The sequence below is a fragment of the Vipera berus genome (assembly GCF_964194415.1).
Source record: "Vipera berus genome assembly, chromosome: 1".
NCBI lineage: Eukaryota > Metazoa > Chordata > Lepidosauria > Squamata > Viperidae > Vipera > Vipera berus.
In genome coordinates, this window is record NC_138202.1 from 125,716,206 (window position 1) to 125,738,904 (window position 22,699).

Below are 22,699 nucleotides of genomic sequence, written 5' to 3' on the forward strand. Positions count from 1 at the left end.
GCTGAAAGAGTTAGTTTATCCCTGCTTGAGAACAATCCTAGCTATAAGAGAAAATCATGTGATAGCCCGTAAAATTGCAGAAATCTCATAGATATTTGTATTTTAGAGAGCCATAAAGGCAAATAAACAATCTTATTATAGTTGGGGATGTAGATTGGGTGCTATTTCTATACTGTGAGCTTTGAGTTAGGCTGGAATAACTAAAAGGTGGCATTTTCAACCATCTTGACTCTGGCTAGCTGAACTATGGGTGGGAATCAATCACTATTTCTGACAATTGCCCTATGGTACTAAGCTTAGATGAAATTAACTGGAAAGAGGATAGCTTCTCAAAATCTAAACCCCAGTTAGGATAGCAAAATATTGTTATACGTATTTCATAATCACAACATTTAATTTCAGTGTGGTCTAAGTTAAGCTGTGGGAAAAAATGAAGTCTGCCTCTTCTTTTGCTTTCTTTACAGGCACAGTGGAGCATCAAGAGCTGGAGTTGTTAACCTGACCAAAAGTTTAGCCATTGAGTGGGCATGCAAAGGAGTGAGGATTAACTCTGTTGCCCCGGTAGGTTATGAAATAAGTGATTAGACAACAGACTGGAACCAAATGCTCAAGCTGGTTCTAACAATCTTATCTGCCTAAGTTAACCTTGGATGAAGATAGGAGCTTTTTCATAGGTTAGAAAATTTTGCTCATAATATAGTATCTATTGGAACTAAGATTTTTATATCTAAATATTTAGCTATACCAAGAACTGAGAAGGGGACTATAGGCTGTAATCAACGCTCAATGGAGTTTGCTTTTGAGGAAGAAGGTTAACAGAAGTATTTTAATATTAACACTAGAGATGAAATTGTACTTCAGATGTTTCTATAAAACATGCTGATATCTTTGTGTTGCTTTATAAATATAGCAAATATAGTAATTATATTTATTAATTAATTAAATGTAATTACTGCACATATTATATTTATAAAAATAGAAATTCCAAAAATTGTAAGCTAAATGTGGGATGTGGCAACAGCAACCCCCTTGCTAACAAAATTGCATAAAGTCCATGAAGTTGCCAAGAAGTGATCTTGAGTTGAACAGCACTTTACTCACAAAGATATAATTCTTCCTTTCCAATGCAGTTTGCTTGTTGGTTTATAAATCCAGGTCATTTATTTTCATTACTGATATTCAGAGTTTATAGTTTCTGAATGTCAAAAGTGATTGGAGTTTTTATTGCAGTGAAAAACAATAATAAAATCTTAATGGTGAACCTGTCCTTTCTTTGCAGGGATTTATATTTTCAGAAACTGCTGTTGCAAATTACAAAGATGGTAAAAGGTTGTTTAAAGAAAATATTAACAAGGTTCCTGCAAAGAGATTAGGACTTCCTGAAGAGGTATAGTATTATGTTGATTTAATTGTTATATTTTGACTTTCAGGGTTTTCAGGTGATTTTAAAAATTGGATTTTGTTGTCTTCACATTATATACTTTTATTGCTAATGTTCAGTGGAAATTGATTTTGTTATTAATTATTGTTTTGGTTTACACAATACACTAACCCTCAATTACTGACACAGTATACTAAACCAGAACCAAGCAAATTATGTGAACCTATTCAATGAGTAAATAAAATCTTCATTTAATGGATTACTATTGAATATACCTCGGATATATCAGAGAAATACTGTTTCTGGACATCTCCCTGGATGGGCTTTTCATACATGTTTAAAATTATATTTAATGGATACCTTTTCCTCTGAATGGCCATTAAACTGAAGTATATATACATACATACATACATACATACATACATACATATATATGTGTGTGTGTGTGTGTGTGTGTGTGTGTGTGTGTGTGTAAGTAAATTTTTTGGCTTGCTAACAAAGAATAAAGGGAGACCGATATGATGATTTCAAACTTATTTGTTCTCATCAGTCAGCCATACCCTTCTGAGATTCGAACCTCAGAAGGGTATGGCTGACTGATGAGAACAAATAAGTTTGAAATGATCATATCGGTCTCCCTTTATTCTTTGTTAGCAAGCCAAAAAATTTACACAAATATGAGCTGCCACTGCTGTGGCTACTGCCTGTAGATGGCCTTGGGCTAGGCTGAAACAGGAAATAAGATTTGTCCCGTGTCTGGGACTAAGCAAGTGTATTCTGAATGCTTAACAAACATTTAAAACACACACACACACACATATATATATGTATGCATATATATATGTATGTATGTGTGTGTGTGTGTGTGTGTGTGTGTATATATATATATATATATATATATATATATATATATATATATATATATATATATATATATATATATATATATATATATGTATTTATATAATATATATATATATGTATTTATATAATATATATATATATGTATGTATTTATATAATATATATATATGTATGTATTTATATAATATATATATATGTATGTATGTATTTATATAATATATATATATATGTATATATATATATATATATGTGTGTGTGTGTGTGTGTGTGTGTGAATATAGATATATATATATGTATATAGATATATATATGTATATATGTATATATATATATATATATATATATATATATATATATATATATATATATATATATATATATATATATATATATATATATAATTTGTGTAAATTACTAACAAAGAATTTAAAGGGAAACTGAGATGCATTTCTAACTCTTTAGTCTTCATCAGTCAGCTATACCCTTCTGAGATTCGATCCTGGGCTGATTGCATACAAGGCAGTGTTATTTGCCTCTAAGCCACAAGGTCTCTCTCGCTTTTGTTAGATTTTTTTCTGCAAGGGAAGATATGTTTCAAATGTTAACTATTTAGATTACCTTGCTAGGCCCCAAACATGGAGCAAATCTTTATTTCCTGTTTTCCGCCTATCTTGAAGGCCATCGAACAGGCTGTAGTCACACTGGACAGTTCATATATTTGTGTAAATTACTAACAAAGAATTTAAAGGGAAACTGAGATGCATTTCTAACTCTTTAGTCTTCATCAGTCAGCTATACCCTTCTGAGATTCGATCCTGGGCTGATTGCATACAAGGCAGTGTTATTTGCCTCTAAGCCACAAGGTCTCTCTCGCTTTTGTTAGATTTTTTTCTGCAAGGGAAGATATGTTTCAAATGTTAACTATTTAGATTACCTTGCTAGGCCCCAAACATGGAGCAAATCTTTATTTCCTGTTTTATATATATATGTTTTCTGGGGTTTTCGCGGGTGTTTGTATGTAGATCTTTGGTCATTCGGGTTTTTTCCCCACGTAGAATTGAAGGTATAAGAGCAACGTTTCGACGAAATCTCATCCGTCATCCTCAGGCTGGTGGCTTCAGCTTCGTTATTCTGGGAGAAGTGTGTGGTAGTGGCTGTTTATTCCTCTTTTTTAAACTGCCAGAGGGGGTGTGTTCTGTGGGTGGAGGTGTGCTCTGATTGGGTGGGGGGTTAGCTGTGTTCTGATTGGGTGGGGGTGTGTTTTGAATGGGGGCTGTGTTCTGATTGGGTGGGGGTGTGTTTTGAGTGGATGGGCTGGTCTCAGCTGCCAGTCTTAGAACTGAACTGGTGAGTTGTGCTGCTTTTGTTCGGCTCCGTGTTTGTGGTGGTGCCATGTTTTTATAGTGGGTGTCAATTTGCTTATTGTGTGGTTTGGCGGGGTTTAAAGTGGCTGATGTTGCAGCTGTAGTTAGGTTTCTGTTTTGTGGTTGTGTGTCGTTATCGTTGTGGGTTCGGATTTGCTTTTTGAATGGCTGTGTGGTGGTGATGTCATGTGATGTTATCATGAGTTTGGGTCTGGTATCATTCTTGGTGGTTGGGACTCGTCTGTCAATCAAGGGGGGTTTCCAAATGGCTGGTAGGCGAGAGGTATCATCTCATTTGTTCATGCTGTGGGGGCGTTTTTCTATCTCAATGGCTTCTCTGATTATTCTGTTGTTAAAATGTTCAATTTTGGCGATAGTTTTGGGTTTTTTAGCTTCTGTTTCTGGTCTGCCCAAGATACACAAAGAAGGAACCCCACTCAGACCCATAGTCAGCTCCATAGGCTCACCTCTACAAAATCTAGCCAAATTTCTTGCCAAACAACTACAGCCTTACGTAAATTCCATCACCTCACACGTACAAAACTCATTCCAATTCATAGAGATCATAAGTAAACTAAACTTACAGCCCTGTGACCTACTTGTGAGCTTCGATGTCATATCCCTCTTCACCCAAGTGCCAATCAAAGAAGCCTTGACAGCTATCCTAAATAAATAAAAAACCCCAAAACACATCCTAGATCTGACCAACCACTGCCTATCAAACACATACTTCATCTGCAATGGACAAAGATACAAACAAATGGAAGGAGCACCCATGGGATCACCCCTTTCACCTGTCATCGCAAACCTCTACATGGAACACTTTGAAACCCTCGCTCTAGAAAAATCCAACCACAAACCCAAACTCTGGCTCAGATACGTAGATGACACCTTCGTAATCTGGCCACACGGCAAAGAAAAACTGGATGACTTCCTCACACACCTCAATAGCCTACACCCCAAAATACAATTCACCATGGAAACAGAAGCTGACAATCAACTTCCCTTCCTTGATGTCTTAGTCTACAAGAAATCCAACAGCTCCCTAGGACACACTATCTACCATAAAAAAACACACACAAACCGCTATCTGAACGCACTCTCACACCACCACCCAGCACAGATCAACTCCGTAGCCAAGACACTCATCTCCAGAACAAAACACCTAGCTGACGAACAACACCTAAAAACCGAACTACACACTCTCACTAATGTACTAACAGCCAATGGATTCCAAAGAAACACAATTACCAACTTAATCCGAAGAGAGACACCCACAAAAACCCAAGACAGAGAACAAGAAAATGGCAAAGCCCTCCTCCCATACTTAAAAGGGACCACAGACAGAATCAGCAAGATCCTCCAAAAACACAACATCAAAACAGCATTCTACACAGACAGAAAAATATCCACCATCCTAAGAAACCCCAAAGACATAATTGGGTTAGAAAACCAAGGAGTATACGAAATCCCATGCACCACCTGCCCCACCACATACATCGGACAGACCAACAGAAGAATAAGTGCACGCATTGAAGAGCACAGGAACTCACTCAGAAAGGGAGAACAAACTTCATCCCTGTTTCAACACTTTAAAGCCACGGGACATGAAATTGATTTTAAAAAAACCAAAACTATCGCCAAAATTGCACATTTTAACAACAGAATAATCAGAGAAGCCATTGAGATAGAAAAACGCCCCCACAGCATGAACAAACGAGATGATACCTCTCGCCTACCAGCCATTTGGAAACCCGCCTTGATTGACAGACGAGTCCCAACCACCAAGAATGATACCAGACCCAAACTCATGATAACATCACATGACACCACCACACAACCATTCAAAAAGCAAATCCGAACCCACAACGATAACGACACACAACCACAAAACAGAAACCTAACTACAGCTGCAACATCAGCCACTTTAAACCCCTCCAAACCACACAATAAGCAAATTGACACCCACTATAAAAACATGGCACCACCACAAACACGGAGCCGAACAAAAGCAGCACAACTCACCAGTTCAGTTCTAAGACTGGCAGCTGAGACCAGCCCATCCACTCAAAACACACCCCCACCCAATCAGAACACAGCCCCCATTCAAAACACACCCCCACCCACAGAACACACCCCCTCTGGCAGTTTAAAAAAGAGGAACAAACAGCCACTACCACACACTTCTCCCAGAAGAACGAAGCTGAAGCCACCAGCCTGAGGATGACGGATGAGATTTCGTCGAAATGTTGCTCTTATACCTTCAATTCTACGTGGGGAAAAACCCAAATGACCAAAGATCTACATATATGTGTGTGTGTGTGTGTGTGTGTGTGTGTGTGTGTGTATATGTAGATCTAGAGTCTCGGGTTTCTTCCCGCGTTCCTTTCATCTTCAGAAAGTTGTGGCGACGTTTCGACGAAATCCCATCCGTCATCATCAGGCCGGAGTGTTCCTCCTGCTGCTTCCAGGAGCAATGCCACAAAACATATATATATATATATATGTATATATGTATATATATATATATGTATATATGTATATATATGTATATGTATATGTATATGTGTATATATATATATATATATATATATATATATATATATATATATATATATATATATATATATATATATATATATATATATAACATAAAGTAATGCTTTAGATAACGTGCATCTGTTGTTGAGGAGAACAAAAGAATTGACAGCATGATACAAATCCATTCCTATTTAAATAAAGGGATTCTCAGAGGGGCAGGACATTGATTTATTGAAGATATATACATTATTTACAGTATTCACATTAATATATATTTATAATGGATTAATAACAGTTCCTATTTTAGAAGATATTTGCATCCTGAAACTTTCACATAGGACTAGCATTCATGTCTTATGTTTCTAGCTTGGTGCCTTAGCCTTTGGACCAAACTAGTGTTCAAATACATATCATTAAGTAATTAGGGTTTTGTACTTCTTCAGATTTGAAGTAGAAAATTGCTTTAGGGGCATATGGAGGTGCTTGCTGAGCACTTGCTACTAACTCCTTATAGCAGGCATGTCAAACTCGCGACATCATGTGACGTTGTGCGACTTATCGCAACTTTTTTCCGATTGCTAGCAATTGGGAGGGCGTGGTTTCATTGTGATGAATCCGGCCCACGGGCCGGCAGTTTGACATGCCCGCCTTATAGCAATTGTATCTTTTTGGAGTTCTCTGGCTGCTTTTCACAACTGCCCCCTCCGTTCTCTGAAGCAGTCTTTTCTCCCTTTCAGTCCCAAACACTTCATACATATATGTGATGTTGACATGAAATGTGTTCTTTTATTTAGGACCAGCTATGTGCAAAGCATTGCCTAAACCTAAGTATTCAAACAGGCAACTTAAGGTAGTTATGCTAAAAAGAGATAGCAATAGCACTTAGACTTACATTCCACAGAGCTTTACAGAACTCTCTGGGTGGCTTACTACGTCAGCATATTGCTCCCAACAATCCTCATTTTACCAACCTCAGAAGAATGGAAGGCTGAGTCAACCTTGTACCTGTCAGGACTGAACTCAGGCTATGGGCAAAGTAAGCCTGCAATACTACATTCTAACCACTGCGCCACCAGGGCTCTTGTCAATTGAGAAATAATCTGACTTCTGTTTGACTTAAACAGTTTGTTTCCTCAGCCATGGAAGAAAGCAAAAGCATTTAATGATTCAGTAATTTAGTAATCAAATCATCTTTGGATATGAAGCTAACATTCCCATTCAGAATGTGATTAGAGTTCTACACTCTAAAAAACGCATATGAAAAAGATAGCCAAATAGTGCTGGCAGTATTATAGTTGTCCTACACTTCACAATATACAACTTCTTATGCTCACTTGCATCCAAGTGTATGAATGTTTCAGATGTGTATCACAATTTGCAGGGAAAGAAGCCGGATTATAAGTATTGCTCTATTCTCAACATTTATTGAGCAGGTTCTCCTATTACACTACTAAGCTGTACTTCATCTTTTTGTGTTGCGTGAGCACAGGCTTTGTGAATAACCCATGGGTTGTGATTTAACATAATACGAAAGCTGAGTCAGTCTACCAAACCACAAGAGTATCACAATATATGAATCCAGCAACAGAATAAATGAAACCTGAATTGTACATCTGAAAGGGCCTGTGCTATAGTGGTTAATATTTATTAATTTATTGAATTTGTGTGTCTCCCATCTTGTCTGGAGCAACTAATATAACAACAAATATTCTGTTTCCCTTTTAAGGTATCACCTTTGGTGTGTTTTCTGCTTTCTCCAGCTGCCTCCTTTATAACTGGAGAAACTGTGAATGTTGATGGAGGACAAAACCTATACAGTTGCGTCTGGAACATTCCAGGTAAAACAACGCTTTTAAAATAGTTGTAAAATAGTAACTTGACTGTTTTAGTGTTCTGAAATGGTTGTATTTTCAAAAGGGAAGGCCAAGACACATTATAAAATATGGAAACTGCCACAAAACGTTTACTCTTGAGGGTGCCTGCTTTCCATTCCTTTTTTACTGATGCTTTTGCCCTGATAAAAACTAATTTATCTTTAAGACTTCTCCACCTTAATCAAATTCCACTTCACTTAGGAAATTGGTTCAGAAAGTATCATATTGCACTTTCCAGATTATGTGCTTTTTTCTGTTAAAATTGATGACTCAAATGTTTTCACATTGCCTACTAAATGCTGACTTTGCCCATAAGGTTTTAATAAGCTTGCTGGCTAAGGTTTTAATAGGCATGCTGGCTGAGGAATTCTGGGAGTAGAAGTCCACAAGTCATAAAAGGGCCAAGTTTGAAGATACCTGCTTTAAACTCTCCATTCATAAGAATGATAAAATAACATAATCTGGACTTATTTTGAGCAAGGATTTTCCTGGTGCATATAACTTTTAGGTTTGTTAGAGATATTGAAATAATCATCCTACAAGATAGAATTTAATAATATGTTTACATGACAATTTAACAATCTTTATTTAAATCCAAATTTCCTTCTCCAGCTTTGTGTACACTAAGTTGCTCCCTTAAAGCCAAGTTATTACTTTTTAATTCATTCTCTTTCCTGGCTAAACTCTGCTAATGAAGGAAATGTAAATTTACTTAGACTGGAATTGCAAGTGCTACAGGAACACAAAAGCCGCTTCCCCTTTGTATGATTAACTTGTTTCATTAATTAATTAATTAATGCAATTTCGGTAGCTGTCCATCTCTGTCAAATATTCTTCTCTATCACAGAACTGTGGCCTAGGTTATTGTGATGTGAGTTTGCTTCTTGAAACCTTACATTTCTTTTCATTTACTTTTTTATGTTAATAATTATTCAATCTCTTACTTTTCACATCTCTGATTTAGTTTTTAGGGTCCATCTGCTTTCTACAATAGTCTCAACTCCTCTGGTGGTGTAATTCCATAGTTGTTGGAATTTTCAGTTTTCCCTCCAAGAAAGCCTTCATCTAATTGATTTAATTTGGGAATCAGCTATTGTTTAGCTTGTGTTACAGCCATTTATTTCTATTTAATTTTGGGGTGGAGGGGAGGAATCATTTCCATCATGTGAAACAAATTAAGGATGTGTGCAAATTGTCTCAATTAAGGCATTTTCTTCTCAGTCCCATTGTTTCCTCAGATAGTTGATAATTGTCTTGAATACTGTCATATCTGTCATGTAACACTTTATTTCACCCAGAACTTACAGCTTGGCTTCACATATTGTGTGAAGTCCTCGTTTGCTTAACTCGGGTTGGCTAAAACAAAACTGGCTAGATAAGCACAATATGCCAAGCTGCCAACCTCATTGACTAGGGTCAAACAACATTCTTTTTTAAAGAAAAAATTACTAGAATTTATTGTGGTTAAAATACAAATACAAACAAAAATTAAGGGAGTTTTTAAAAAGAAAGTGAGGTGCAAGAGAAGTTAAAGAGGAAAGAAAAAAGTAGTGACTTCTCACTACTTCCACTTTCAGAGGAGTAGAATACAAAAAAACCCCCTCAATCTTTTGCATTACAATTCTAAATATTTCAAGCCATTTCTCCAACAAAATCATTCTAATAATCAAAACCTAAAATTAGGTATACTTTTTTCAGTTTTGAGTAAACAAAATCCAGAAGTAGTTTCTAAATGGAAACAAAAATAGATAAATTATTCTCTTTAATTAAAGTAATTAATTTTGCCATCTTTATCAATTCCATCATCTTCACCATTGATTCTTCAATTTTGGGAATTAGTTTATCTTTTCATCTTTGTGTTATTAACATAGTAATAGCAATAGCAGTTAGATTTATATACCACTTCACAGTGCTTTACAGCCTTCTCTAAACCAGCAGGCTCCAACCTTTGCAGCTTCGTGGCCAGTCTGGGGTGGGGTGGGGAGAGGAGAGGAGAACCGGGCCATGCTCAAGAGGCCCGGTTCTAAATAAAACACGGTCCAGTAGTGGACCATGGCCTGGGGATTGGAGATCCCTGTTCTAAGCAGCTTAAAGAGTCAGCATATTGCCCCCAATAACCTGGGTCCTCATTTTACTGACCTTGGAAGGAGTACCGGTAATAAAGTTCCAAATTTTCTTGCAAGATCTTTGTCCATCAAACCTAAGAGAAAAAAATCTAGATTCATTTTTATATTTATTTTAAGAATCTTCTGAATTAGAGAAATCTGATTCCAGTATTTTTTGCTTTGTCACTAAACCATCAGAGATGATTTAAAAATACTCTTACATTTGTGTACAATTACATTTCCAGCATATATTTGTAGTTCCTTTATACATCTTTGACAGTTACTCAGGTGTTAAGGCTCAAAGAACATTCTTAATTGAAACCTGAACTCTTTATTGATAATAAAATGACTGTCACAATATTCTGAAATATTAAATATTTTTTTCTGTTTTTGAGATTATATAAAAGTGACTCTTAACTCATTTCATTAGGCTTGTTTTAAGCGTTTTTCTTTGAAAACAAATCTGTGAAAATTAAATAAATAGCATTGGTTTTGCTTTCTGAGGTAACTAAATCTTCTCTTTCCTCCCAGATCATGACAGATGGCCGCCAGCACCAGATGGACATAATGCCAAAGCTCTCAGAAGCATGCTTTCAGGAAAACCTAAATCAAACCTGTAATTCAAAGAAATAGGATTTGTCTACATTTTATTAGAAAAATGCTATTTTTCAGTAATTAACTGCAATACATCTAAAGAACTTACAGTGGCACTTTGAAATTGTGGGCTTTTCCTTCAAAACCCTTAACATTACTATTGAACAATAGCTATCTGATCCAGAGGCAAAACTATAAAGGTAGCAGATGAACATCATTGCAGTTCACATCTTATTTCAAATTTCAAAATATGAGTGTGAATCATTTAAATACCCACTTTTATTTGTGTTGAGAACAAGGTGTGATGATGTAGTTCACTATTGAACTATCTTAGATCCACCCTCAGTGATGGAGATCATTGGGAGGGCATTCCTTGTAAGATACTTTTGGAGAAAAGATAGGATATACTTCACCATCATCATCATCATCAATTGCTGGGATTGGGATATAGACTAGCCGGGCAATCAAATCTAATTAATATTGCAGAATGAGAAATGGATATGAAATTAAAAGTATGCATACATTATTCATAAAAAATGCCCCTCAAGTCAGACTAATTTAGTTTCTTATCTATGTATTAATTTTTCTAATGTATACTGCTACCAATCTCATATATATGACTTAGGCTGCTTACATCAGTTAAACAATATAAAAACAACTGAATAATACAACAATTTAAAAGAATAAAAGTACAAAAGAATATAAAAATAAGTACAAATTTAATTTGTAGTGAAGGAATCACACCTACCAATAAAATTCAGTAGAGCCATTGTGCCAACTCCATCAGTTTTCTGCGTCCCCATGCCTGTTGACAGCCATATTTTCAGGGTTATTCCAAAGACTAGCAGGGTCAAGCCAATCTAATTTTCTGGAAGGGTGGTGTTCCACAGGGTGAGTGCCACAGCAAAAAAGGCTGTCTTCCTTGACCCTGCCAGATGACACTCTCCAGCTGATGGGGCTTAGAGCATGCCCCTCCTGCTGGATCTGATGCGACTGGTAGATGTAATGAGGATAACCTTTCCTTAAGTCTTGTATCTGGAATTTCAGTTGTATGATGCAGCATAGGTATCTGATGGGGCTAGAGCCTGCAGCATAATGTCATGACACTTGTCATTTTGGCACTATTGTACTGTGATTAAGAATTGATACCTGTGTGAGATATTGGACAATATTGCATTACTTACACAAGATGCTTGCACTTGTCAAAAGCTAAGATTTCTATAAGAAATAAAAGTACAATTTGAAAAAGTATGGACTTGTATAATTGCTGCTATATTTCATTGAAAAGGTGGAATGTTGGACTACAATTTGGCAAATCTAGGGAATCTTATTTTTTAAGATGCCACAAGACTCTTGTGCTGGCTGCAAAGGCTTAAAATGTCTCTGAAAACAGGTGTGAGATAATGGAATCTGGCTCAATTTTTGACAACTGCACAGATAAATGTAAGCCACGCTGACCTATTGTAATAGGTATAGCTCTTCAAAGGGCATTCCTTAAACATTCTTAACCCTACCCATCCACTTATCTGTCATTGTCATTTACTTTGTCAGCCTTGCCAAGCATAATTTTGCTCTATTTCATTATGTCTGAAATATGTAAAGTTCTCTTTGCTGCTCATTGTCACAAAGGAGCAATGAATTTTATCTAGTCCAGGGCTGATTGAACAGTTCTCCTTGCAGACCATAATACTCTTAAGCCCTGTCTCCACTTCCGTAATTTAAAGACATCATTACTAGAAAGACCATAACTTTTATAACATTGATCTCTGTTGTCACAGAAATACAGGTAGTCCTCAACTTACAACCACAATTGAGCCCAGAATTTCTGTTGCTAAGTGAAACATTCGTTAAGTGAGTTTTGCCTTTTTACAAACTTTCTTGTCACAGTTGTTAAATGAATCACTACAGTGGTTAATAACATGGTTGTTAAGTGAATCTGGCATCTCCATTAACTGCTTGTCAGAAAGTCACAAAAGGTGATTATATGACTCTGGGACACTGCAACAGTCATGAGTCAGTTGCCCAGTATCTGAATTTTGATCACATGACCCTGGGGATGCTGCAACGGTGGTGTTAAAAACGGTCATAAGCCAGAGCTGTTGCAACTTCAAATGGTCACTGTTGTAAGTCAAGGACTACCTGTATGTTTAATCTCCATGTTCTTACCTATGTCATTGTCTGAGGCCATCCTCTAGGGTCAAGGTGGCATTGACCAAAGCTAGCTATGCTAAAACGATTTGATTTTTACCACCATTGTTTTCCTGACCTCCGCTTCTTAGAAGAAAAAAAAAAGTTTGAAATTACTCCTAGCAAGTGCGTTTCAAACATGACTCGAAAAGCCAATAAAGATTCAGAGACTAAAGGTTGGCAATCAGATGTTTGCTCAGAAAAATCACTTAAGCACAACGGGCAGTAAGTACTCCAAGCGTGGTCTGTGTAGCGCTGCCGTTTAGAAGAACCCGGAAGGGATCGGTGCAATTACTCCAGGTTGCAAAGCGTACCGTAAAATGATTATACTGGAGACGGGTTGGAAGTATAGTGCTACCGCTGGCGTTCAGAGAAAACCAGGTAGGTAGGAAGGTAGATAGAGCGTGTTGCGTGCGCGTATAATATTCCATATACATTAAGGCCACGCGTTCTCCTGGCCAAAGAGTTGGACGCAAGCTATTAAACCCCCAACTCCCAGCATCCCTTGCTCTTTCGCCGAATCTGCTGGGAATTGTAGTTCCAGGAGCTCTGAGGCGCCGCGGCGGGTTTCCCAGGGTCGCCCCCGTGCTAATCCTTCCTCTTCCTCGTCTCTCTCTCTCTCTAAGCCGCGGCGTCCGAACAAGGGGAGGGGGGAAAAAAAAAATCTCGCGCTTGCGTGATGACGTTGACGTCGCGGCCCGGTTCGGTGTCACGGGTTCTGCGTGAGGGAGGCGGAGCTCTGGAGGGGAAAAACGGCGGGGGGGGGGGCAGGGAGAGAGAGGAAGGTCCGTCTGGCTAAGGTGACGGCCGCGGGGTGGGGGGGCCACCGGTGGTATCCTTTCCCCCTGCCCCTCGCCCGCGGGAGCGCCTGGGTCCTTCCGCCGCCTCTCCTCTCTGCCTCTCCGTCCCTCGCAGGCTGCAGCTCTCGTCCTCCGGTGGGGCGAAGGGGGCCGCTGGGCCTACTACCGTCTCCCCCCGTTCACGCCATCCTCCCCGTCTCATCCGGCAGAGCCAGGAGCAGGCTCGTGGTCTCCGGTGAAAATCGAGAACCTGGACCGCCTTCGGCGGCTTGGGCCCGGAACCTCCAGTCCGGAGGGGGAAAAAAAAAATTCTCCTCCTCCCCTTGCCCCCCCCCACCCGCGCGCGCCTTAATTCTGCCCCACAGGTACGTCGGGGGTGGGGGCGGGCGGGCGAGTGCGCGCGCGCGACGAGCTGTGGTGGGGGCCACCGATTCCGGCGCTTGATGCAAGAGGGGAGCCGAACCAAGCCGGGTGGCCTGGGGGAGGTTTTGCGCTGAGGAGGGGTCGGGGATGGCGGTTTTGTGGGACTGTCGCCGCTTTCGCAGGTAATCCTCGGACGCGGGCTTTGGGGTCGGCAACCTCGGCTCTTTTATGACTCGTGGACTTCAACTCCCAGAATTCCTGAGCCAGCATAGCTGGCTCAGGAATTCTGGGAGTTGAAGTCCACGAGTCATAAAAGAGCCGAGGTTGCCGACCCCTGACCGATCGCGGAATTCTGGCGGCGGCGGCGGCGGGGGGGGGGGCGCGGGCGGAGTAGGAAGTCGCTTGAGTTGCGATTGAGGGGAAAAGATCGAGGTTCGCTTGCGTTGCCTAAAAAGAAAGGAGAGGGGGGGGGGTTACGCGGGCAAGCTGACTTGCAGTTCGGGGGGGGGAGGGGGGCGGGGTATGAGGAAGCAGTCCTGCTCTGCTCACTCCCAACTTCTTCCTCAATAAATATAGGTGTCCAAGAGTTCTGCCCAGGTATGTCTTGTACATACAAATTTGTGTGTCATAATTGTTTGAGATCAAACTCCGCTACTAGATGGAGGAGGGGGAAAAAATGTCGTGTAGGCATGGCTGTCAGCAGTTAATAATTGAGGACCCAGATTTTTTTGGGGGGGGGGCAGTATGCTGACTCTATAAACCAGGGGTCTTCAAACTTGGCCCTTTTATGACTTGTGGACTTCAGCTCCCAGAATTCCTCAGCCAGGCATGCCTGGCTGAGGAATTCTGGGAGCTGAAGTCCACAAGTCATAAAAGGGCCAAGTTTGAAGACCCCTGCTATAAACCGCTTAGAGAGGGCTATAAAGCACTGTGAAGTGCTTTATAAGTCTAAGGGCTATGGCTATTGTAGATAAGTGGCCCTATTTATATGAGAATTGCTTTTTGTTTTGGAAATGCCTTTCCCAGTTTCCCTGTCTCCAGTGCTGATTTATACATACCGTTAATATATACTGAGAAATGTGGGCTGTTGTACCAAGAAGTAAGATTTTTAATGTTTAATTATCTACAGGTGGTTTTGAGTATTTGAGGAAGAATGTTTAATCCATCACAAAAGATGGAATTTGATTTATCAGTTTAAAAACAAGATACAGAAACAGATTAAAATTAATGCTCAGTAGTGTTATAAACTACTGTGAGATATAATTTGGGTGTATAATGAAGATTATCCATGAGAACTGTACTCTGGTCAGTTTTGATGGTGATCTTGACTAATAGTTTCACTGAGTGAAGATGGGAAACAGATTACAAGTTAAAAAAAAGCTATATTTGCTAAAGTGGTTTGTGACATACTGCCAGTGAATACTGGTTTTATATAATTTGTTCTGTGCTATTTGTGATTTGTGCTTTTAACTGCTTTCTCTATGTATATTTGAAGCATATAGTCTCAGTGGACAACTGCTTGATAGGTTGTCCCCAGATTTATGAGTGTTGCCCAGCATTGCTTATTTGTAAATGGAAAAGTGAACATTGGGTTTCTTTTGCCCTGTGATGTGAAATATGGAAATACATGCAAGGAATTTCTCTGGCTTCCGCTTTTGCTTGGCAAGCAAATTCTTCCAAGTTTGCCATAACATTGTGGGTTTGAGGATCAAAGTCTAGAGATGCTGACCACATTTTAAAGATATTTATATTTCAAGTTCTGTTCTCTCACTCTCAAGCTCACTTTAAGATTTTTTTAAAAAAGTATACCTAGGAAAATTCAGTTGAAAAATAACATGTTGGTACACTTTTGATATCTGGAATAAATATGCATACAGTATCTACATTTCATAATGTGCACTTTAACATAGGTGTGTTTTTTTATCTAGTAACTTTGTCTTTATAGATTAACCTATAAGGTAATTGATACTGGTTTTGGTAATTATAAGTAGGCCTGCCTATACAAGCTGGTAGCTCTTTAGAATTCCCCTGCCAGATTGCAACATTCAAATGTTTTACAAGGACAGTACAATGCTCAGATAATCTGGCCATAAACTGTTTTATAGCTTAAACAAGCGTAAAATTTAGTCCAGAAAGCAGTCAGTAGCTACCAGGGGGTCTTCTGATAAGTATGCAATATGATACTAGTACTGTCCTAGTTATAGATAAGCAGCTCAGCTGCCATATTTTGCTGCAAAGATTTCAAGTGCTCTTTAAGGAGAGTTCATTGTAATAGTCATAGTGTAACCAGGGTATAGGTAACTTTTATATAATCAGATTGGCCCACAAATGGGCACACATATAATTGTTTAAGGCCCTCTCTCCCCATTACTATCTCCTAGAATAGTGTAAAATCAAAGCATCCTAAATCTTTCTATGCAAAATTTAAGTTCTTTCAGAGCAGGTGCCATCTTAGAAAAAAAAAAGCCAGTAGCGGTTTATTAATTAGCAATATTTCTGCCTTTAGACTTAATTTGCACTAATTTGTATATTTTTTATAATTCTGAGCAAGCTGAAAAACATTACCCTGGCTTTCTTTTACATTACTTCTCCTTTATTGATGTGGTTGCACAACTGAAAGTGAAGCCAGCACAAAGTTTACTTGTGCTTAGCTTACTCAAGTAAACAGCTACAAAAATAAAAGAGCTTATGCGTTTCTAGCACGCTTCCCCAACTTGGAGTCTGGCAGGTGAAAACTGGCAGGGATTTCTGGAAGTCCTAAGGTTTTGGAGAATTGTTTCACATATTGATCTTGGCAAAAGTTCGCGATGATGTGACTTGCCAGTTATCACATGTCCTCTCAGTACATTTAATTATGTACAGTATGAACAAATCATAAGCATTACATTCTTTAATATAGTTGGAAGCAGACATTTATGGTTTTCTCTTCCATTTAATGACAATTTATTATTGTTCAGACACAGCACTGTGGTAAAACTCAATTATTGTTATTCTTAGAAAACCAACTTGAGGTATATTCCTCGACTTACAACAGTTCATTTGGTGACCATTCAAAGTTACAATGTCACTGAAAAAGTGACTTATGACCGTTTTTCACACAACCGTTGCAGCATCCCCCTTGGTCATGTGATCAAAATTTGGATGCTTGGCAACTGGTTCATTTTTATGACCGTTGCAGTGCCCAGGGGTCATGTGACCTTCTGACAAGCAAAGTCAATAAGGAAGCCAGATTCACTTAACACAATGTTGTTAACAGCTGCAAGGATTCACTTAACAACTGTGGCAAGAAAAGTCATAAAATGAGGCAAAACTCACTTAAATGTTTTAGTTAGCAACATAAATTTTGGGCTCAATTGTGGTCAAAAGTCTAGGACTACCTGTGTGTGTATGAGTGAGTGGGTGGGTGTACAGAACATTCAGAAAGTATTCAGACCTTTGCTTTTGTCAGTTTTGTTATGTTGCAGCCTGATTCTATAGTTGTTGAAAATCATTTTTTTCTCATTAATCTACACTCAGTACCCCATAATGACAAAGTGAAAACAGAATTTTAGAAATGTCTGTAAATGTATTAAAAAGAAAAAAAACTGAAATAGCACATTGGCATAAGCAGGGCTTTTTTTTGTCGTAGAATGCACGGAACGACGTTCCAACACCTTTTTTCAACAGAATTTGTGGAACTAAAAAAAGTTCAGTCAGACCTTGCAACTTCTTGCGGGGGAAAAAAAAAGATTTTACAAGGAGAAGTCTGACTGAACTGTTTTTAGTTCCATAAACTCTATTTCCCTGCAGCAGAAGAGAAACACATCAGAGCTGGAAAGCAGGTTAGCAAAGAAAGGAGCTGCGCCAGGAGGAGAAGCAGCAGGAAACGGGGTTGCCGTTTCCAGAAGGGAGAAGGGAGAGACAGGGCAATGCAGAGCAGCAAGCAAGTACTCTTTTCTGCTCTGCATCCCTGTAGCAGAGCTGCTGTGTTCTCCATGAGACAGGCGACAAAGGACTGGTGGAGGGAGGTGGTTTTGGAGGCTTGTCATGGCACAAGCCACGGGAGAGTTGGCGGAGGAGAAGGAGGAGACGGCTGCTGCGCCAGGGCAGGTGATTTGTGGGGTGAAGCTTCAAGAAAGCCGGCACGCAGCGGAGCAGTTCACCGTCGCTCCCCCCTGGCTCCGAAATGGCTGAGGGGGACCGGGCCTACCCCGCCCATCCCACCCACCTTAGCATGGCAGTCCGGCTCAGGAGGAGAGTAAAAAGGTTGCCAATCAAGGAATGGCCTGGCCCTGGGGGGGGGGGAAGGAGGGGGGGCTGAGTTCCGGCACCTTTTTTCTTACAAAAAAAAAAGCACTGGGCATAAGTATTCAGACCCTTCACTCAGTACTTTATTGAAGTGCCTTTGGAAACAATTACAGCCTCAGGTTGGGTATGATCAGACAAGCTTTGCACACCTGGATTGGGGGATTTTCCGCCATTCTTCCTTGCAAATCCTCTCAAGCTCAGTCAGGTTTGATAGCAACCGTCGGTGCACAGCCATTTTCAGGTGCCTCCAGAGATGTTCAATAGGGTTCAAGTTAAGAGATCTGGCTGGACCCACTCTAGGACATTCATAGAGTTGTCCCTAAGCCACTCCTGTGTTGTCTTGGCTTTGTGCTTAGGATCGTTGTCATGTTGGAAAATGAACCTTCGGCCCAGTCTGAGGTCCTGAGCTCTGTGGAGCAGGTTTTTATTGAGGATATCCCTGTACTTTGCTCCATTCAGCTTTCCCTCAACCCTGACCAATCTCCCAGTCCCTGCTGCTGGAAAACACCCCCACAGCATGATGCTGCCACCAACATGCTTCACTGTTGCGATGATATTGGCAAGGTGATGAGCGGTGCCTAGTTTCCTCCAGCCATAATGTTTCGAATTGAAGCCGAACATTTCAATTTTGCCTTCGTTAGACCAGAGAATCTTTTCCCTCACAGTTGGAGAGTCCTTCAGGTGATTTTTTGCAAACTCCATGCAGGCTTTTGTGTGTTTTGCACTGAGAAGAGGCTTCTGTCTAAATCACTCAGCCCTAGAGCCTATGGAGGGCTGCAGTGGTGGTAGTCCTTCTGGAACTCTGTCCCATCTCCACACAGGATCTCTGGAACTCAGTCAGAGTGACCATTGGGTTCTTGGTCATCTCTCTTAATAAGGCCCTTCTCCCCCGATTGCTCAGTTTGATGGAGCGACCAGCTCTTGGAAGCACTACATTATTACAATAATTTTGTCCGAAAATAATGAGGGCATAGAAAACTGATGCCAACTCTACCTGATGTCTTGTAAGACTTTGTTCAGAGATTTGAGGGTTCCTCTTTTTAAACAGCTGCTTATTATATGCCAGTTTGCTTGGCTTCTTTGCTGATGAGGTGAACTGTCTTTGAAGCTTAGATTTTTTTATTTGCTGGCTAGAAAAGTTATAACACTGAAAGTCTGTGGTGGCAGTTTTGATCCTTTGATAGTCATATAGTGCTTTAATTGAACTGTTACCATGGTCGATTTCCTTATCTGAGTGGATTTCCACTATAGCATTGCAAATATATATTTCAGGAAATGCAAAAATTTTAATTGACATTATTGTTTTTGTCTACAGTCTACAAGATAGGAAAAAAAATAGTAAGTGGAGCGAGAAAAAAAAACTAATTCTCTACAATTTGTATGAGAAAAAGCTTTCCCAAGACAGTGTAGTCCCGTGGTGGTGAACCTATGGCACGCGTGCCACAGGCGGCATGCAGAGCCATTTCTGTGGGCTGCAGCACACCATGGAGAGCCTGGCTGATACAGGCAAGGCAGGAGTGCACACAGACTCCACTTTTTTCCTTTGACAGCAATGGGGTTAGGGTTGCTGCTGCTGATCAGAAGCGCCACCAAAAACAGCAGAGTCTGCACGTCTGCTATGCGCTCACCTGTCAGCCGTGCTCTCCATGCCTCGGATCAACTGCAGTGCGCTTTGGAGAACAAGGCTGATGCAGGCTTGCAAAGACACTCTGCTTTTTTTGGCGGGGCTTCGGTGCCTGGCCGGCTCGGCCAATTTCCCTCTTTCTTTTCCCCATTCCTCCTCCTTTGACAGTGGTGGGGTTTGGGGGATGATCAATCCCCATTTGTGGCGTGGCCACCAATCAATCACCGCACCCTTCTCTCAGGAGGGCAACACCAGCAGCGAAAGCTGCAGCAGGAAAAGCGGAAGGCAACGCCGCCCACCAGACCCACCTGGCGGCACAGTAACTGCAGTTCTCCTCAGCTCCAGAAAGCTTGTGCAATGGAAACTTGACGGTGAGGGCCGTGGGGTGCTTGCTGAGGGAGCTGCTACCGGTAACAGAGCTAAGGAAACAGGCAGGGTGGGGGGAGCTGCCAATGCTGCTGCCCTCAGGCTTGGCAGATTCCTCCCCCCCCAGCCAGCCAGCCAGCTATGATCCCCTGACCTACTCCTTGTCTGGCCGTCCGGCTGGCACAAAACTTCACCACTCTTCTTGGCAGTGGCAGCCTAATGGGCCTGAGCAAGCTGCTGGCAGCGCCAGCCCGAGGCACAGGGGGAAGGGGAGGGGAAGGCAGGCAGTGTAGTGGCTTGGGTACCTCGGCTCCGTCCAAGTTGAAAGCGGAGGTGCAGCAGCGGGATTGCTCTCAAACGAGCAGGGTGCATTGCTTGCTCGTGTGCGCCCATCTTATTGAGAGCAATCCTGCTGCCGCGCGTCCGCTTTCTTCAACTCTGATGGAGCCAAGGAGCCCCTGGTGGCTGCTTGAGTGGTGAGGACGAGCTTTGCTGCTACTGGGCCACACTTGGGCTATGCCCTGCAGCTGCCTGCCAAACTCCACTTTCGCCACTGGGTGTGAGCAGTGGTGGGGTGCTCCGTCCTGGGGGGAATGCAGCAGCGGCCTAACCCTAACCCCCGCCCTGCCCCCTCCCTCACCTGACTATTGAATTAAACTACAGTTTACTTAACCATAATTTGCTAAGTAAACCACAGTGCTAGGTGATAAATTATTGTAGCTAGGTTCAAACAACATACAGGTAATCCCCTAGGTATGAACATTTATTTAGTGAGTTTTCACAAAAAAGGAATTAATTCAGGGTACTTACATTAGAAATTCAAAATTGCGACCAAAAAGAGGCCTCTGTAGCCCTGTGACTTGGATTAAGGCGCTGCTGCAATGGCAGCCATATTTAGCTCTGTGTCTTGCCTGGGCTGTTTGGCCTATGAGAAGTCGGATGGCTTTTTTTTTTGAAGCCAGAAGGTTTTGGTTTTTTTTGTCCCTGATCACATGGCCAAATGAACCAATCTGGGGCCGGTTTGTTTTTGCTTTTGCTGCAATCTGCTACTGCCTGGGCTGGAGTGCTACTGTAGAATTTAAAATTCTGTAAGCATTTTAAAATATTTAAAATATTATTACTTGCTAGTGCTTGCAAACAGTGTGTGGCCCCTCTGATGTCCAGTGGAAAGCTGTTCTGTAATGTATGTGCCATTATGGGAAATCATTCTCTGCCCCCAACCTTTTTGGCACCAGGGATCAGTTTCGCGGAAGACAATTTTTCCACAGACCAGTGTGGGTGGGGGGAGGAGTGTGCAACTGAGATCCTACGCATGTGCAGTTTGCAGTAGGGTTCGCTCATCTGCTGCTCACCTCCAGCTATGCGACCCAGTTCCTAATAGTACCAGTCTGCGGCCTGGGGATTGGGGACCCCTGCACTACTGGCTTAATTCCCCCTGATTTTACAGAAGTATAGGATACTCAAGACCTTCTTCCAAAATGAGTGGGTAAATTCTTGCTGAAAAAGATGGTCCTAGACATAGCACAAATGGCTAAATGAAGCAGCTTCTAAGACTAATCAGAAAAAAATAAAATTAGTGCAGAATATGGCAGCCTCATTGCTGCAGGGGTTAACTCCAGGAGTGTATTATGTGTATGCATAAAGCTCTGCATTGGTTGCTGAAAAGCTGTGTAAGTGCAATTCAGAGTACTAGTACTAACCTATAAAGCTGTATATGGTTGGCACTAGGGTACTTTCAGGATTGACTCCTCCAACTAGCAATAGCTTATCATAGAAGAAACTTCTATTTACCCCACATTTTAGGGCAGGCATGTCAAACTCGTGATGTCACATGATGTCGCACGACGTATCATGACTTTCCCCATTGCTGGCAATGGGGTGGGCGCAGTTTCGGCGTGACGCATCTGGCCCACAGGCCGGCAGTTTGACATGCCTATTTTAGGGTGATAAATGTGGCCAGGTGCTTTTCTGTTAGATAACTAATATTGTGCAATAGCCTCCCTGTAAATATTAGATTAACCTCCACCTTAATGCTTTTCCAAAAAGAAGATAAGGCTGGATTATTCAGAAGGGCCTTTGGGAATAAATAATTTTCACTGTTCTTTTATTGAATCTTATTTTATATCCTGCCTTATTATTATTTTCTTTATAAATAACTCAAGGTGGCAAATGTACCTAATACCCTTCCTCTTTCTATTTTTCCCATAACCTTGTAATGTGGGTTGGGCTGAGAGAGAGTGACTATTTTTAAAAAAACAATTATTGAAGTGGAAAACTGGCACTGAAAAGATACATGACGTAAAATATTTTAAAAAGCACAATATAAGACAAGAATAAGCACAGTTCATGT

General features: G+C 40.7%; 2 protein-coding genes and 1 long non-coding RNA gene across 5 annotated transcripts in view; 2 read left to right on the plus strand and 1 right to left on the minus strand.

Moving 5' to 3' along the window:
- PECR (peroxisomal trans-2-enoyl-CoA reductase) overlaps positions 1-11,016 on the plus strand; it is a 30,737-nt gene extending 19,721 nt beyond the window's left edge. Inside the window, exons 5-8 of the mRNA XM_081314187.1 lie at positions 465-561; positions 1,280-1,387; positions 7,876-7,987; positions 10,660-11,016. Of these exons, the coding sequence (XP_081170313.1) occupies positions 465-561; positions 1,280-1,387; positions 7,876-7,987; positions 10,660-10,748 (406 nt within the window). The 3' untranslated portion in view covers positions 10,749-11,016. The remainder of the gene's footprint in view (positions 1-464; positions 562-1,279; positions 1,388-7,875; positions 7,988-10,659) is intronic.
- Positions 9,321-13,262, minus strand: LOC308659995. Its single transcript, XR_014024661.1, has 3 exons — positions 13,224-13,262; positions 11,000-11,871; positions 9,321-10,223 (listed from the first exon to the last, which is right to left on the minus strand). It is a non-coding gene; the product is annotated as an uncharacterized lncRNA (long non-coding RNA).
- A 419-nt stretch (positions 13,263-13,681) lies between these two features.
- The window catches only part of MAP3K2 (mitogen-activated protein kinase kinase kinase 2), a 32,929-nt gene continuing 23,911 nt past the window's right edge, over positions 13,682-22,699 (plus strand). For 2 of the 3 annotated variants that reach the window (XM_081314152.1, XM_081314154.1), the window contains exon 1: positions 18,931-19,040. The gene's annotated coding sequence lies outside the window, so the exon portion shown is untranslated. Of the gene's footprint in view, positions 14,075-18,930; positions 19,041-22,699 lie in introns of those variants that run through there. The other variant, XM_081314153.1, reaches the window with a different exon arrangement.